The sequence below is a fragment of the Ornithodoros turicata genome, unplaced genomic scaffold (assembly GCF_037126465.1).
Source record: "Ornithodoros turicata isolate Travis unplaced genomic scaffold, ASM3712646v1 ctg00000915.1, whole genome shotgun sequence".
In the NCBI taxonomy this organism is placed as follows: Eukaryota; Metazoa; Arthropoda; class Arachnida; order Ixodida; family Argasidae; genus Ornithodoros; species Ornithodoros turicata.
Genome location: NW_026999417.1, coordinates 249,843 through 267,638, shown reverse-complemented (window position 1 = coordinate 267,638; position 17,796 = coordinate 249,843). Strand labels below are relative to the sequence as shown.

Here is a 17,796-nt window from a genome sequence, read left to right as displayed (position 1 = left end):
GATAATTTCAGGGGGGGGGGGAGTACAACCCAACAGAGATTATACATTTCTGGGCATTCCTTGCTGCTTTTTGAAATACAACAAGTTTAAAAAAGAATATGAAGAAAATTAAAAAAGGATGAAACACGATGTAAGCTTTCATTTTTATACGACTGTGATATGCAGCAATGTAAACCATGTGACGAAGAAAACAAAAAAACGTAAGATGTAAAAATGAAAGCATATGTGTCTTTCGAGTGTTCATCGTGTAATGCAATCACACATTGTGATATAAATTGATTGTTAATTGCCAATGACGGAAACAATATAAAACAGCATCCTGCATTGGGAGAACTGAAATGACAATCGACCAAGTCATTGTGCTGCCGGTTGCAGTATCATAATGTGTGCGTGTCTTTGCATTCCAGTCGTTTGACATAACCATAGAAGCGTTGATACTTTTTCAACATTTCAAGCCTCTCAACAATAGATTTTGCTTCAACAAATATGCTCTTTAAATGCACAAAAATCCTTCTGGTAAAATGTCATACTGGGAATCTTGGTACTGCATCCCCCTACTAGAAGCGCTAAAATGACGGCAAAACGACAAAAACTCAGAGATATATAGCCCTTATTATATATATGTGTTTTCGTCGTAGTCTTGTCATTTTAGCGCTTTTAGTAGGGTGCATCTATGATACTCCTTTATAATTTTGTGTCTGGAGTCCAAGTTTGGGTACTTGAGTACTTGATGGGAAAGTACTCGGAAAAAAGTACTTTAAGTACAGTACAAAGTACACGATTTGAAATGTACTTAAAGTAAAGTACAAGTACACAGAAATGTACTTAAAGTAAAGTACAAGTACACAGAAATGTACTTAAAGTACTACTTGAGTACTTGGTACTTCAAGTACTGCAGAACACTGCTCGAGGCACAGCTCGAAGCGGAGTTAAGTTGAACGCACCTCCGACCTGCGGAGCGGGGAGAAAGCCACCCTAGCGGCACTTACGAGAAAAGAGGAAAAGGAAAAGAGGAAAAGAGAAGTAAAGGAAAAGGAAAAGCTGTTGACTCGGCGTCGCATTACTGTGAGTTGTTGTCATCATCGCGACGTTTGTTTGGTTTTCCGGCGATTACGTAGAGGAGTATGCTGGCCGATATCGCAAGGATATGCGATGCCGCTATACCTCATTGATACAAGCGAAGGTGACCGTGTTCGCTGAGTGGGGCACTTTCATCATTGTGATAAAAGAAATGATGATGCACGAACTCTACTGGCAAATTTATTGGGTTCACAATGAATTAGGAAAGAACGGAAATGACCTTTAATGATTACAATCAGTGCTAGACAACTCAATCTGTCAGGCATCATAGAGATATCATATCAATGAGATACCAGCATCGCATCCTTGTGATATCGGCCAGCATACACCTCTACATATTCGCCACAAACACAAACAAACGTCGCGATGATAACAACAGCTGATGGTAATGCAATGCAGAGGCAACAGTTCATGACAAGGGGGACACCCCTGCAGCACAAATGGGACAGTCGAAACACTCTTTCCCCTCATTTCGCCTAAGCACCACTAGGGTGGCTCTGTTCCCGCTGCACAGGTCGGAGGCGCGTTCAAGTTAACCGTGCTTCGAGCTGTACATGACTGGTGTGCCACCTTGAAGAAGTGACTTGTGGCAAATTGTGGGAGGAATGGGTACATATTCCTATGCAACTGTGTGGGTATAACCACACATGCTATTATGTAAATTATCTTTATGGCTGTAGCCGCAGGCACATTTCTTTGCTGAATGTGCAGGGGGAGAGGCCGCAAAAAGTGATTTCTAGTTTTTACAGGGCAGGTCTATTTAATGTTCCCTGATTGAAACGAAGTGATTATCTCATGTATGAACCTGATCCCATTTTGCCTCGTTTCTTTATTTCTCTTTTTTTCTTTATTTGCTACAATGACAGATCCCACCTGTCGCAAAATGCTGCTCCTTTCTTTTCTTTCCATAGTGCATTACTAGTGCGCACACTTACAGAAAGTTCTGTCACATCCAAGTAACAACGCTATTAAGTTGAAACCTGCACTCGGCAGCAAATTCAAATATACACCTTGGCTGATATTTCAAGTACCGATTTAACTGGCACTGGTGCATGCTCCCACAGCTGCAATATTGGCAGGCTTGGCACACAGCAGCACACAATACAGGGGACAGAAACGGCAATAGAATGACATAAGTGCATGGTGGCGCACATGCATTAAGTAGGTAAAATCATGGTAGACCAAGAACCCTTCAAAACTTGTTCCATAACTGTCTGTCCTTCTCTGGGCTGCCCCTCACCAGGACAAGTTGTTGGAATTGAGATCACCTGATGACAATTTATAGAGAAAATCATTCACACAAATTCTCACATGGTCGTTGTCCCACAATGTCAGCCTGGTTGAGACATGTAGTGCTGCCACAAAGCATGCCACACGTGGAGCATTCTATGTCGGACAAGATCCTGGTGTTCTTCTGGATCCACAATCAGATTTATGTGTGGTCAACATTATCCATTGCGAAAATATTACGAATATGAAGAAAGGTTCATATATTCTTGCAGGCAAGCAATGATACTCAAACTAGAAACGGTTCGGACCTAGAAACGGACTACAGGTCCACGGTGTCTGCACTGAAAGGTTTCTTTAAATTACATGAAAGAGGTCATAGAAGAAAGTGCATGTTTGCTGCTCATGTTTGTGAGAATGTGTGTGCCATCCTCAGTAGTTTGCGCATAAGTTGTACTTACTGCACTTCGCATGTAAGAAAATAGAGGAAAACAGCCAGGTCATGTTGTAAGCAGTGATGTAACAAACGATGAACCAGGTCTTCCAGGGACACGGAAACAGCACTGGAGAACAAGACATCCAATGGGTGGTTAGCCTCACCAAGCAGGGACAGCACATCGCCAAAGTCCTCCAAGGTCTCTTCAGAGAAAATGCCATCTCTGGTAAACAAATAAGTACCAATGTAGTGATCACATATATCACAAACAATAGGACGCTACATTTGTTTGTTTCTTAAACCACTTCGGGTATTTATTAGGACTGTGTGAATATCCCACATTTCGAATATACGAATAAACTTGTTTCAGTATTCGTATTCGGTTCGACGATTTTATATTCGTGGTTTTCGAATAAATCGGATATATTCGAATATTCGAGATTTCCCGAATTCACGAGCCTTATGCGCTAAATTCATACTGCGTTTTTCGATGGGAACACACTGTAGCGGTGCGTTCCGTGCTAGTGACGTCAGCGTCACGCAAAATCAAATCATCAAGCGCGTTCTCGACAGCGTCTCGCCAGACCGGCAGGATGCGCGTTGTCTGGATCCGCTCTTGGTAACAAGCCTCCACTAGCGAAATGCACGCGATAGATGGCTGAAATTTCCCCTGAGAAATCCATATAGAACACATCGGCGTATGAGCAAAACCTGTACGATACAGAACTACGCAACAGCACGGGTTGTATGCGCGTGTACAATCGCTATCGGGAGTTGGTACCGTTTCGCCGTTCTTGTGCGTGGGTTCGTGTTGTGCTCGCATAAGTCGCCTCTCCTCGTCTGATTAAGATATTCGAATGCTGCACCGGAACAAGAAATCAGTGTCGGAATAGTCTGATGACATGCAAACCGAAGGTTGCGCGTGCGTTGCGCACCGTGTAAACATCCAGACTGCCATTCGGCACAGGCGCAGCAAAGCCAAATCGCCGGCGGAAATGCCTGCTATTAAATTCTACAAACGCCACCAAAGTACCGCATCTGCGCTGCACAACCATATCTTGAACTACACCCCAGTATCTCGAGTAAGTTTCTTAAAAGTGGGAGCTGTGAACACGACGTGATGTGTCTCGGGCATTAGAATTCTCATAAAACGAAAGCAACCGAGGCTGTCACGTGAGAAAGCAGCAGCTTCGACGGGAAAGATAGCTGGAATGTACTCAGTGTGCGCGTCCCTTTAGCATCGTGAAAGGTGGAGGTGGCTCCAATGAGAGCAGCATTGCCTAAAGCGGTGCCTGGTCACATAGCCAACAAGAACGCCATTTTCGAGAGATGTCGTGCTGCGTCTCTACCACCTGCAACGACATAAGAACATCGCAGGTGATATGCGGACGTCGCGAGCCAACCATAGCCAAAGAAGCCTTTTTGACTATGAGCTGCTATTTTCTCACATCCACCATCGAGCTGAAGATGTTGCTGCTACCATCTGGTACATGACCTAGAGTCAGTCCATAATGTGAAGAACCTGAGACAGTCACACTGCATCAAATACACTGTCTGCCCTTGAGGTACTTTACAATGCGCTCAGTTATACTCAAGTTTCAGGTGTATACCGCGCCCACTTTTATCAACGCCATCGGCATGGAGAGAGGCATGTTGGGAAGATTCTGAACCGCAGAAATAGTTGCTGGCAGAACTGATTGGCCAGGAGAGCGGTAGAACCGCTTCTTCGTAACAGACGGCTGCCGGTATGAACTTTTACTCACGTAACGTAAGTAGATGGAATCAAAAATGCCCAAAGATATATGTACAAATAAAATTAAATGATATAATGCAAAATTTTACGCATCAGTGGCGTCTTTTCCCTTATGAAAATGATTTTCCACTTTTTATACAATTCCAATCCAATCTATCTCCTCTATCCAGTTCCAAGACACTAGACAGAAAGTTCGTTGAGAGTGGATAGGTACTTTATCTGTCATATTCTATAGATTTTCTATACAAACATCGCAAACATAATTCTTTCCATTCTGAATATGTTCTGTATACATATCAGCGAGTTCAATAGGTCTGAATTTTGGACCAGTGTGCAGTATGACTTCATGCATGTGGTATAATATAGTTAATTACTCAACTAATAATTAAACAGCATAACTATTAATTGTAATGAGCAGAATTATACTATTTATTAATCATTATTAGGAATATATAATATTTTATCAATTAAATAGCAGCATTTTTAACTGCAATTAACTCCTATGAATTGTTACTATTGTTTATGGAATAAAGCTAATGATGATAATCACGGATTCACTTAAACGTTGCCTGATTTACAGTGCTGACGAGAGCCATGCAAGCCGCTGTCCGATGCTGCCATGGCGTGTTTAAGCTCTCATCTTAAATGGTATAGTAAGATTAGCAGGAACCTCATCAAAAAGAAAAGAAAAACTTCAGTGGCGATTTAGCGGTAAATGCGAGAGAAATGCGTTAGCGTTATGCGCCTTTTCCGTCCATACTTGACTTCCGGGTATCCTGTGTCTGTCGGAACCAAACTTCGAATTGTCCACTTCCGGTCGAAACTCGACTTCCGGTTGTCCAAGTACCGTCTATACCTGACTTCCGGTATCAACTTCCGGTTGTCCACCTCCGTGCTCTATCCGACTCTAGCGACTCTATTCAATTACCTAGTAAGCTTCAATTACCCTGTAATTACCCTTTCATTACTGAAGGTAACCGCAGGTTACCTAAAGTAATCTTGAATATCATATAATTCTGTCGAATTACGTTTATTTGCTTCAATTACTCTCAATTTAATTTACATGTAATTACTTCCTGAGTACATCAATGCACATTTGAGGGCATTAGTTTTTGCACCAAATGTTTATTTAGAAAGTACATAGACTGGCATGTCACGTCGGGGTCTGTGTACTTTTTAATATTTTGTGCAACAAAATAATGTCCTCAGATGTGCAGTAATGTCGTCATTGTAACAAATATGCAGTTTTCACCCATTGTAGAGCGCATTAATACTGAGTAGGCACCGAGCAGTGCGAATAAAGAAAGGGGAGCGTACATACACTGATGAAATTGATTTTCTAGTTTATATACATGACCTATAGATTATGTATCGTGTTAGTGTCAACTTTGTGCATGGGAAATAGACAGAATCCGTATAGGGTTTTAACTGGTAAACTCAATACACTTTCTGTCAACTTTGTGCATGGGAAATAGACAGAATCTGTATAGGGTTTTTACTGGTAAACTCTATACACTTTCTATACAGGATTCAGGAACTAGAATGTACGGACTTTCTATACAGCCTGTAAAGAGCTTATACTAGGCACGGAAGTTCCTATTTATCGACATGTGGTACTAGTTTTTTTTTCTACACATTTGAATAACAAGTAATGCATATTATTTGTGAATGTGTGAACATGGACATAAATGTCAATAGCAATATTGTGACTTATGACTTCAGGCAACGCAAATATTTATTGTTTGCTTTTTAATATTGCACTTGACACACTGCTGCTTCTACACTGTCAAAGGAAAAGGTATGTGTGTACAAAATGGGTAAACCAGTTCTGAAGTAGCAGTTTTGTACCTATTTCAACTGTATTTACCACGTTTGAACCATGTGTAAGGCATAGATCGTGGCAGCTAATTGTAGAATACGGCGCTCCACACACGTGCAACGTGCAGCACCACATTATTTTGTTGTAGAGATTGTGTTGGTTTAGTTCCAGAGTAATTTAAATAAGAAACACAGTCTTCAATGCAGTAATATATGAACCAGTCGGATGAAATATTTTTTGTGGCTGTTATTTGCTCCCGAAATAACAATCTATGCGTGCCGTCCTCACCCCTGCGGTCGCATGTCAAGCGCAGACGGCTCCCCATAAGGTCAAGCCATTTCGTTTAGTGATGGGCAATCCAGTTCACTTTGGTGAACTCGTTCGTACAGTTCAGATTGGTTCACTGAACCGTTCAAAAGATTTGTTCTTTCGTTCACCTTCCCGTGACGTCATAACATCATGTGACCGATCTCAACGGCGAACCGGCATCTACTTATGTGCAGGGTTGTAGACAGTAACTGAGTAAGAGTTTTGTTTTGTGGGCGAGTGTGTTCCATGATGTGTTCGTACAACACATTACCGCGTTAAATCTGACAGTCACCTGCCGGCCATATTGGTCATGTGTTGTAATAAGCGAATGCATGTTTATTGGACCGTCTTTCGCTGTCATGAAGAAAATAAACAATTCATTCTGCCGCACTGTAATTCTCTCGTAGTTTACATTTTCTTCAGTCCAGTCCACTTTCCGCTTGCTTCCGCCTCTCGGCAGGGCTTTCTTTGGTCACGCAAATTCACTTTCATAGTTACTTTTTGGTCCCCTTCATAGTAGGTCCATTCTTTTCGCCTGCACCCCGGCCCTGAACTAGTTCAAGCAGTGCAACCCTCTCACATTCTTTTCGCCATGGACCTCTCATGTATTTAAGAACTGGTGATGGACCGGTGCAGCACTTTTCTTTCGAAAAGAATGAACCTAGTCTACGGGAAACAGCGAGACTCACTGCGACCTGTTAGTAAGAATCGAAAGCCACCCACGATCGAGCTTACTTCCCGCTCGAGGTAGTGTCGTAGTGTTTCTGCCGTTCCCGGCGGTCGAATGAATCAACACTCAACTATTCCGGTGCGGGCGCCATCTGTCGGCATTCCTCTGAAGCTTGAATATGACAGGCCACCAGTTCGATTGGCCACACTGAGAGCTTACCGGTTTGTGATTGGCCAAGTCCCACGATCTCGGATGAATCGGAGAGCGCTGAAGGCGAGTCGCAAAGCCAGGGATCGAAGAACGATGGAGAGCTCAACGACTCAACTGAATCAAAGGAGTAGGAGAACGAGGAGAACCGTTCAATTCGCGAGCTGAATCGAAGAGCAACGGAATCGTTTGCTCTCAAACGGCTCGCTGCGTACAATTGCGTTGTTGCTGGTCTCCTTTGGAATCTTAGCGTTGGTTCACTACGGCGCGTCGATATCGAGCTTTGTGGCGGACGTCGTATGGGTGGAAGTATTCAGCATCAAAAATGTGTTTTCTGATTTTTTGTTTTTGATCGGCTCGCTCTAAATATCGCTGGTGATGATCTGCAGTCGATAAATCCAAGTCATTTGTCAGGTATACCGGAAAAGGCCCTTTCTGGCTAGTATGTGAGATGGCGGACATGTTTTTCATGTACGTATTTAGTAATGATCAGTACTTAGAAATCTTAAACCAGTCCCCTGGTGCCTACCTACTTCGAATTTGGCGCCTCAGTGGCTACGGTAGAGGCACCGCATAGAAAACTAGTAATCATCAGGGTCACTTGACCCACTGGCGTCAATGATTCGCGAACGAGTCACTAATGTTCACTGATTTGAACGAACACATCAGATATTCGGGCCCACTGATCTCTATGTATAAAGGCTGGGCAGGGGATGGGTGAGGGTATCGCGGGAAAGGGTACGCCAACCGGCCGCCATATTGCGGTGCTCAAAAGAGCCATTACAGCCCATTGGAATGCATGTAAGCTGTGACAAGTTTTGCTGTTTGTGAGCGCTTCCCTTGCTGCTTCGCTAAAATTTTGCCACGGATCGCTGCAGAAATCCCTCGTGATTGGATTCCTTGCGCTTTTTGTGTGAAATCTCGTCACTTACATGTTATTTCCTGTCTATTTTGTAGTCGTGTGAGGTGGTGTCGTTCCAATTTTGTACTTTGAACTTCGATTATGTGATTTGCTGGTTTTGTGTGGTGTTGTATTTGTTGTGTTACGTTTCCTTTGTTGTCTGTCAGCGTGATGCTTCTCGTGGTTCTCCCATTTCCTTTCTGCTCGGGGGTGTGGAATGCCAAGGAATGTTTAGCACGTTTATGTAACCACCCCAAATATGCTTGGGTATAAACATTATGCTTTGAACAGGAAGTTTGAATATGACTAGTTATGACACGAAATGCCGTACGGCACTAAAGCACTTCCAAAGGACTAGAATGATACTATGTGATATAAAGGCTATATGACGGTAAAAACATATCGACTAGAAATATGTGCACTGGGGAAGTAAATGGCGGTAAAGACAGTTCAAAATTACTAGAGGTAGAGTGAATAAGTCATAAAAAGGCTAAGTAGCAAGGTCTTGTGGTGAAAGCTCCAACATCAAAGTATCACAAGTCCAGTTGCAACAGCAAGTTTGAAGCAGTCAAATAGGTAAGTGGGCAGAGTGCATTAATGGTTGTTGAATATGATCAACCTTGTCAATTTCTTTCGCAGTGAGGCCTGGCTGTCACCTTCTCTGTATATTCCTTGGCAAGGTGGTACAGTCCGATACTGTTGTAGCACTGGGAAACTTCTTTGATCAGACGGATCACATTGTTTTCATTTGGGCTGTATTCAAACATATATTGTCGCAAACTTAAGCAGGGAGAATAAAGAGTAGACATTCGAGGTTGAAAAATTATTTATTGTCTCTAAGTAAAGTAAACATGCTGAAATGCACCAAAGAGACATGTGGCTGGTGTGTTTGTATGTCCCACTAATACGAGTTTACGTTACGTAAATTTACGTAAAATTACGTTACGTTATACGTTAGGCAAAATTTTCATGCAATACTTTTTTCTTTATATGCTTTTGCCCATCTTAGTATTGTCCTATCCAATATGGAGTGGCTTTTACTGCATATGAATGCATAATTCAGGAGTGTTTTCATATATTGGACTAGCTGCAGCTTTAAGGTGCCCTTCGTGCAGTACTGATTCCAATCATCAGCCATCGCTTGAAACTCTTAACTAGGGTACATGATTCTAGAGGCTAGATTTCCATGCAAATACACACTTTCAACCAGAGTTCGAGGTAACTTGTTACTGCTACTGTTCCTTTTCTTGGTAACTATATAACTTAACTCGCTACTTTTGCACCGTGGTAACTTTCAGAGGAACTCCTTTTTCAGGTAACTTTGCCAAAGTAACTTAAGCTAAGTTCCAAGTTACTTTTCATTCGCTTTTCACTCACGTCCACTTATTTCCTTGCTTTCTCTATGGTTCTTCCACGGCATTTTATGTCATAAAACGTGATGTCCAGTCAATGACAGTATTCTGTTCAGGAAGTAAGAACTGCTGCTATTGAAATGAAGCTGAACCATCGTGTGCCCACAGGGAATAAGATGTAAAGCGTTCGAATTGTTGGACATAAACGAAAACTCAACGCAGGCACCTCAGGGTCGAACTCAACTGCACCTGTGTAGTGCTATTTTGTGTCCGAAGTAACTTGGGAGTAACTCGTTCTTTTTTTTTTAAGTAACTCTGTAACTGCGAGCTATGGTTCGGGCTGAATAACTTAGTTATTAACTTACATTTTTCACACTGTAACTTTGTAACGAGTTCCTTTTGACGGGCAACTTCTCGATCTATGCTTCCAACTGCGCATGCTTTTTGTACACTACATAAAGTAAGATACTTTTGCCCCTGTGAATTTGTTGCGTGTTTTAAATGCATGCAAGTGAATTCCTAGAGGTGCATATTTTGAGCAAGATCAATGAATTTTTCATGCATGTGTGTTCAACCAGATTTTAGTGCATATAAATACGGCCTCTACATATGACGAATGCAATTTTACTTTCTGGAGGTGTTCTGGGAAGTCGAACTTGTTGGGCACAGCGTCAGACCTCAGTCGAACGGTTTGGCCCGTTCTGTCGAAGCATTTGTTTTTAAAATGTTTGCTGCAGACCGGTGATGTCGTCGACGTCGTCCAGTCCACCTGCACTGAACAATTTATACCATCAATTACGGAAGGGATGACAGGGCTAATCCAAGCAAGCAATCGTCGATACCGTGACTAGCAAACTGAGCCGTAGATACCACACCTGACAAGATACCACAACAAGTAAGTGATACAAAACAAGTAAGTGATACACAACAAGTGATGCCACAACAAGTGCACTTCAACGCCTGCTGCGTGCCGAGACCATACCCGTGAACTGCAGGAAGTCTAGACTATCACAATGACTCTATCCAGACAACGTACGGCTTAAGGTTTAACGTTTAGATCTTGAGATACGATTCACAATGTGCCGCGCACATGCTTCAACAGCAACGCTTTGTCACCCCGCTCGTGGACTAATAAATGCAGATTTATTTGTAAAACCAAGTCACTTACTTGTGAAATGTCGTCCCCGGTGCCTTGCCAGTACGGTCAGCTCACCCATAACCACAGCAGGCGGGCATGACACCACAAAAATGCTACGCAAAGGCGCATGCAGATAATGCAGCTGAGTCGCGGACGGCAATGTTTTGAGCTTCCCAAGATGGCGGCCGGTGACCGTACGGTTGCACCCTCAATCCGCTATCCAGCCTATTACTATAGGCTCCGTGCGCGACCTATTGGGGGCGCTATAACTTTACCGGTGGCGCCCTCTGCGACGGCGACTGTGTTCGTTCGGGGAGCGTCTAGCACCGTCTCGCAATGGATCGTGCGGGAAATCACATTATAAAACATGCGGGATTTGACAGCATCGACGCGAGGGGCCATTTCAGACTGAAGACGGAAAAGAAAGGAGAATTGTTGTGCAGAAGCAACCATGTCCAGAAAATCCGTGAGGAGGAGACGGCGACGTCGTGCTCGGTCATCGCAAAGTGCGTGTGACAAACAAGCATGCGGAGGAAGCCGTACGATGTGAAAATACAGGTGATCAAATAAATTTCTCATCTTCTAGAAACTCCTTCGTGTCAACTTTATCCTAGTCGATAATGTGCTGCTAGCTTCACGTCCAAGCGATGAGATTCAAGTGATTATTTGTTATCCGCTCCAATGAGCGTTCCCGCGATATTTTCTGAACTGGGGGCTTCTAGGAAGGACAAAGCGTGCAACCCCCCTCTCGTCCTGAAGACGGACGCTGCGCGGGTGTTCAGAGGTTCATATTATGATACTTGAAAATAATCATGCCAACCTAGCTATGACCCCTCCAAATTTGCGTTCCGTATTCTGTAGCGAGCAGGGAAAATGGTTGGCGCGACGACGGAGACGACGGATCTTTCGACTGGACACCACCGTAAAAATGTTCACTACAAATACGCGAGTTCTTCGTTGGTACCCAGCTTGATTTGTCAGAGCTAGAAGATAACAAACGACCTGTTAAATTGTGTACATAAGGCTGATCTACATACGTAGTCAGGGGCGCCGGAACAGGGGGAGCAAGAGGAGCGACGGCTCCCCCTCATTTACGAATGGGGGAGCACGGCTCCCTCAGTGTCAGCCCAGTGTCGTGATGTTCTACGGTCTAACGGAATGGCCCGTGTTCTTTCGGCGGCCATAAATTTAGAGAGGAATAAACAGAGAGCCTACCACTGTCACTGTGTGCGGAGACCGCTTGAGAAGAGCTACATACGAATGATGTCCGGTTCACTGGGTTCTGGAGTTGACCATGGCAAGGTTTCTGGTGCGAAGTGCAATAAATCAGTCAGAAAGTGTGTACCGGTAGGCGCGAGCATTACTACACTCAATCCACGGGGTGGGGTGGGAGGACAGAGGCGCAAACGGGAATAGCGAAAGGCACGCAAGACACCAGCCATCTGGGGGAAATAAGGATGCCAAGAAACCGCCCGGTTGAAGACAGAGGGTTGTTATAAAGGCGGTTTGCGAGGCGCAGCCACAGATTTCATTCGGTTGTGGCCAGGGTGCCCACTTCGAGTTGGCGTGTAAGACCTGTAGTACGACAACTGCGATCGACTGAGACGAAACGTCGCACTGGTGTTGTGTTCATGTGTCGGCAGTGGCAACGTCGAGGGAGCGCCATCAAGGCCTCGCCTGCAGCAGCGTTACAGGATTATCAAACGCCATAGACATCGGAGAAAGCCACACCTCTGGTAAGATATATGTATCGCAGCTTGCGTGTTGTCTTCATGTTACGTATGTATATTTTCACCTGTCATAGTAAAATATTCTATCTGTTAACCTGGTTGCTGGCTCCTCACTTTCCACCGTACCGGTGTCCAAAGTTACCCGCTGTTGTAATTTATCCGGCTTTTCTTATTGAGCCGCCCTGAAGTGATAACGACAGCGTGATACCCAGTCAAAGGGACACATTCTTGCTGAGCTCCAGACCGCCCCAGAAAAGTCTGGTTTATTCGCAGAAGGCTTGCGGATCAGACGATATTCGCTTCCAGTCCCCATACAAGTACATACCGCGACGATTCCCGGGGACAAGTGCAAGAAGTTCCTTACACATTACTTGCCATGAGGTCTAGGCATTGCGCAGAAGTAAAAAAAGCCGGACGCACTGAACTCATACCAACTGGCCCACCACCAAGCGCTATTTAATTACAACACTTCTGCAATGTTATTTTAGATCTGTACAAATATGCACATGTCGTTTGCTGGGAGCACGTTTACAGTTTATGTAGCAACCCTGTACAACGCCAGCATGAGCCCTCAAGGAAAATAAGTCATGATGATGACGATGATGTTTACGGTAGCACCTTTTTTCGCTCCCCCAGTGGAAAAATAGTTCCGACGCCACTGTACGTAGTGACGTACTTGCAACGGCGAACAGCACGAATCCACTCCTGCCTCTGGAGCACGTAACACGGTCTTGTAGGGAAGCTAAAGAGCCGTGTTCCTGGAGGACATCTGCTGTACGTATTCAAACAATCCACAAGGCAACAATTCTTGTTGTTTGTCATCGCGAAAGGCAACTACAAAGCAAGCGAACGGTAGACGCAATCTCTCGGCGTCTCCCCCGAGCGATAGCCGCTCTTTCCGCGAGGAGGCGCCACGAGCGCAATGCACAGAGCCTATAGAGATCAGTGTTCGGGCCACGCGCGCTGGAGCTTCGCCTGGCTAACTACTGCGCATGCGTTTAACACTGTTTTACAGCGGCGAATATAGATGGCGACACGCGCACCATCGACTGGAGAGTGGAGAAACTGTGAAGCGAACGCAGCGAAACCTGACAAAACGGGGACGTCTAAGTGAACTGGTGAACGAGTACGATCGACAATAGTGAATGAGTTCATTCAGTTTGTGCACGGGATTCGTTCATTCCGAACTGTTCATTCGCGAACGACACATCACTAATTTCGTTGCGTGTTGTACTAGTATCTGTTTCTTTGCAGTTTGTGCGTGTGCAAGTATTTCCCTCCTATTTGCGTTTGTTTATTAATTTTTCTTTTCTCTTTTTCTTTAGTGATTTGGAGTGGGAAAGCATTTTTCTGGTGTAGCGGTGAAATAAATTGAACATTCCTGGTATTTTAAGTAGAAAAGGAGGTTATCGAGCTACAGGTATCGCCTAGGTGTAAAGCATGCGTAGCAACAAGTTATCGAAGGTCTAAGCTGTATCTAAATGAGAGGAGACTCTTCATATTGCTTACGACGTGTTATCTATTGTCCTGTCTACAGTTTCTATAGAAACTGGTCTCCAAATATTCATTAGAAATGGATCAGGATTAGATAGAGGCTGTATGGAATTCCTTTAGCTTTTGTAACTACCCTGTTTACAATTTCTGTGAATTTTCTCCATCCACTTTCTATACGAAGTGGTGCCCAATTATTGAAAGGAACTACATTAAAAGTAGATAAAAGTTGTATATATTTCCAATGGATTTTAAAACTACCCTGTCCACAGTTGTCTATGTAATTTCTATAGAACGTAGCTTCTATGTTTCATAAGGGTTGTGCTATACATGCCGTTTTCACCGCTTCCGGTTTGATGCCAAAACGACATCCGGTTTCACAGCAAACACGCTCTGCGCCGACCACTTTGCGATTGATAGTAATCGCTTCAGATTTGAGGAGAAAGCGGGTCGTATACGCCTTTTTGTGGCAATTCAAATTGCCACAAAAAGGCGTACGCCTTCAGTTTCCAACAAATCAGGAAAGCGAAAGATATAATTCTGCACGGCAGCTGGTTCCGAGCGTCCTTAGTCGCAGAAGGACCGGGAGTCTTCGTGGCACCGGAAGTTGTGGCAGGGGCTTGTTTATCCGCCGTATTCTTGAACAAGCCTCGACTCGACGCTCCGCCTCGACTCCAACAAGTGGAGGAAAGTGGCGCTGCTCCACTCGAAGAGCCCATGCGTTTCATGAACCCGCTTCGGGGATTCCTCCGCAAAGGCGCTCCTCGAGAAACCGTCCTCGAATAAAGCTGTAGTCTCGTCCCCAGCCGTCTTTCGGGACCACTCGAAAATGTTAATTATCGTGCTTAAAACACACTTATGGCATGAAAAATAAATGTAATTCTTTACTTTATTTCGACCAACGTGCATTACAAACACAAAGGTCGGCAAGTGTTTGAAGAAGGGTGCAGGCAGGTCCCCCAAGGTCGCCATTTTCCCATGTATTTGTTCCTATCCCGATGCGTGCAATGCCGGAGGCCGCCCTTAGATACCCGATTGTTACCAGACGTTGGCTTGCGTGGATTGTAGCGCGCTAAAGATCCAGTTGAAGCACAATCCAAGCCAGGCGAAGTCACCGAAGGAGAAACGGACGACTGCAGCGCCTGCGGCGCCTGGTACGACAGGTACGCTATGTGATGCATGCAGCCGTGCACTAGATCCTTCCGATCGCTCAACACGTTTAAAAACGGGACCAAAAAGTGAAACACGACAGAGAAAGTTGTTATACGAGTTTTATTTGGACATATAAAGACTAGATTCATTCGCAGAAACAACAAAAACATTTTGCCGCTAAACTTGGGGGCTAAACTAAACTAAACTAAACGGCAACAGTGGGGTATCTAGTGGCAGCCTTCTTCGTTGCACGCTTTTCCGAGGTGAGTTTGGGGGACCTGGGTGCAGGTGTTTCGAACAGGGAAACAGACTGATAGGTTTCCTAGTTTTCTGGTCTGGCAATTACAACCACAACGGCAGCAGCTAGCTTAATGGCATGGTCATCTCGTATCAAATAATATGAAAGATGATGCCACTGCTTGTCACTCTTCTATTATGTTCCAATATGTGGAGTGAATGACTGTTTGTTAACGGATGGGTACGTTTACTCAACGCCTTGAGGGTAGCTATAAACAATCAAACAAACAAAACAGATTTTACAACAACATCCCGAGCAAAGAATCGGGGAGACCATTCTTGGGGAGTCACCGCGAGCATGTCGTACGAACTTTTATGGCCCTCAATCGCGCTCTGCCTAAACGGTGGAGCCTGTTATCCCACCCAACAAATGGAATTCGTACTATTGGAACAACAACTGCAAAAAAACAAAAAAAAACGAGAGAAAAAAAGCATTAATGGAAGATTTGTTCAGCCGTTTCGGTGATAGCTGGAGCAGGGGTTGGGCCAGCTTGATACAGTATAAATATTACGGAAAAACATTGAGGAGGCAGATCAGATGTTTATTTTTTTTTAGATGTCCAGTCAATGCACAGTTTCTTCTTTTGCACCACTTTTTGCGTGAAAACAACCTTCAAACACACCTTCTTTGTGCTAAATAGCGCGACAGAAGGAAACTTTATTACACCTTGTCTTGAAAAGTGTGCTTGCGAGAAGGTGTGGGATTTTTTCCACAACGCGGCACACCGTCGTTTCTGACACATTCACAATGTCTCCCGTGGCAGTTCGAAAAGTCCTAACGCCATAAAATCACATGTCGACGGGCAGCTGTAGCACTGGAGGTAGAGGCAGCCCACGATTGCACACATTTTCCTCCACTGGCAATGTGTCCAAAAGGCTTCGTACGGTTTTCTTCATGAAGCGGTACCGTATACCATATGAGGAACTCGTGATCATCAAAATGGTCAAAAGGAGTTTGATGGCCCCTTATTGAACGTTGCCGCTCAGTGGTAATGTTGTCAGCACCCAGTTAAAGGCCATCGTGGCACAAAACGCAGTCGATGGACGCCATGACACCAGTCAAACTCGAGTTGAGGAGCGTTCTCGATGTAGCACCGATGTTACCTCGAGATTTTCGAGGAATGCACGGAGGAATTCCTCCACTCGAGGAGCGTTTCGAGTCAAGGTCGATTTATGAAGCGCAAAACCGGCCTCGAGGAGCAGCTCGAATCGAGTTTCAAGTCGAGGCTCGTTCAAGAATACGGCGGTAAGTTTACCGGAGAGTGTCATGTATAGGTGAGCGGTACTTTCTAAAAATCATGGGAAGGGTCGACTTCCGTGTTAAGATAGCAGACGACGCATGCTATGGGTGCTGGAGGTGGATATGACTGGCTCAAGAAATATCCTTAGAAAACGATAAAGCGCGACTGTCAGAACCTGACTAACAGACTGTGTTTGTGTGTGTACAGAAACTATTTTACCAACGGTAAGCACGCACGTAATGTGAGATTGAGTATAACGGCTGAAACAAGCAAACATCAAGCATGCGTCACGTGCAGATGTCTGCATTTTGGCTCACGATCACAGTTATCTGATAAGGCGTATCGACCTCGCACTCACTTTGAACTCAAGTGAAGGTCGATATCGCGCCCTGTATCTCGCATCCGCGATCACAATATTTTGAGCAGCTTCCCAAGCAGCAAAATGTACTGAAAGTCGGGTGCAATAGGGGTGGACGGTTAGGTGGAAGGCCTTGAACAGACTGGTGAAACTAAGGAACATCGATAAGACACATACCGTCCACCCCTATTGCACTCGGCTTTCAGGGCCAGTTCTCACTTGTCGACGCCCGACGCGACGTCGCGAGCGGGCGGCGGAAATAGACGTGCATTTCCGGCGTTGGAAGAGGAGAGACGTCGAGCCAAAAAAATTGCCATGCCGGTCTCTTTCACGACGTCGGCGAGAGGTGGCGAGAACGATACACTGACGACCAATAAGATGACAGAGAAAGGCCACGCCTCTTCAGTTTTCGTCTGCTTTGGGCGACGGAATGCCACTGTGGTGGGAACATGAAAATCATGCGCCTTGACGGGGCGGCGGAAATGCCCGTCTACTTCCGCCGTCCGTTCACGACGCCGCGTCGGGCGTCGCCAAGTGAGAACTGGCCATAAGTACATTGTGCTGCTTGGGTTAATATTGCCAGACGAATACAGACGATAAAAGCTGATGACCATAGACAACAACGCCGCCAGGCG

At 44.8% G+C, this 17,796-nt stretch overlaps 1 protein-coding gene across 3 annotated transcripts in view; it reads right to left on the bottom strand.

Annotated features, from left to right (window-relative positions):
* The window catches only part of LOC135375679 (spatacsin-like), a 504,414-nt gene that overhangs the window by 265,609 nt on the left and 221,009 nt on the right, over nt 1–17,796 (bottom strand). For all 3 annotated transcript variants that reach the window (XM_064608337.1, XM_064608338.1, XM_064608339.1), the window contains one exon: nt 2,769–2,966. In XM_064608337.1, coding sequence (XP_064464407.1) covers nt 2,769–2,966 — 198 coding nt within the window. The remainder of the gene's footprint in view (nt 1–2,768; nt 2,967–17,796) is intronic.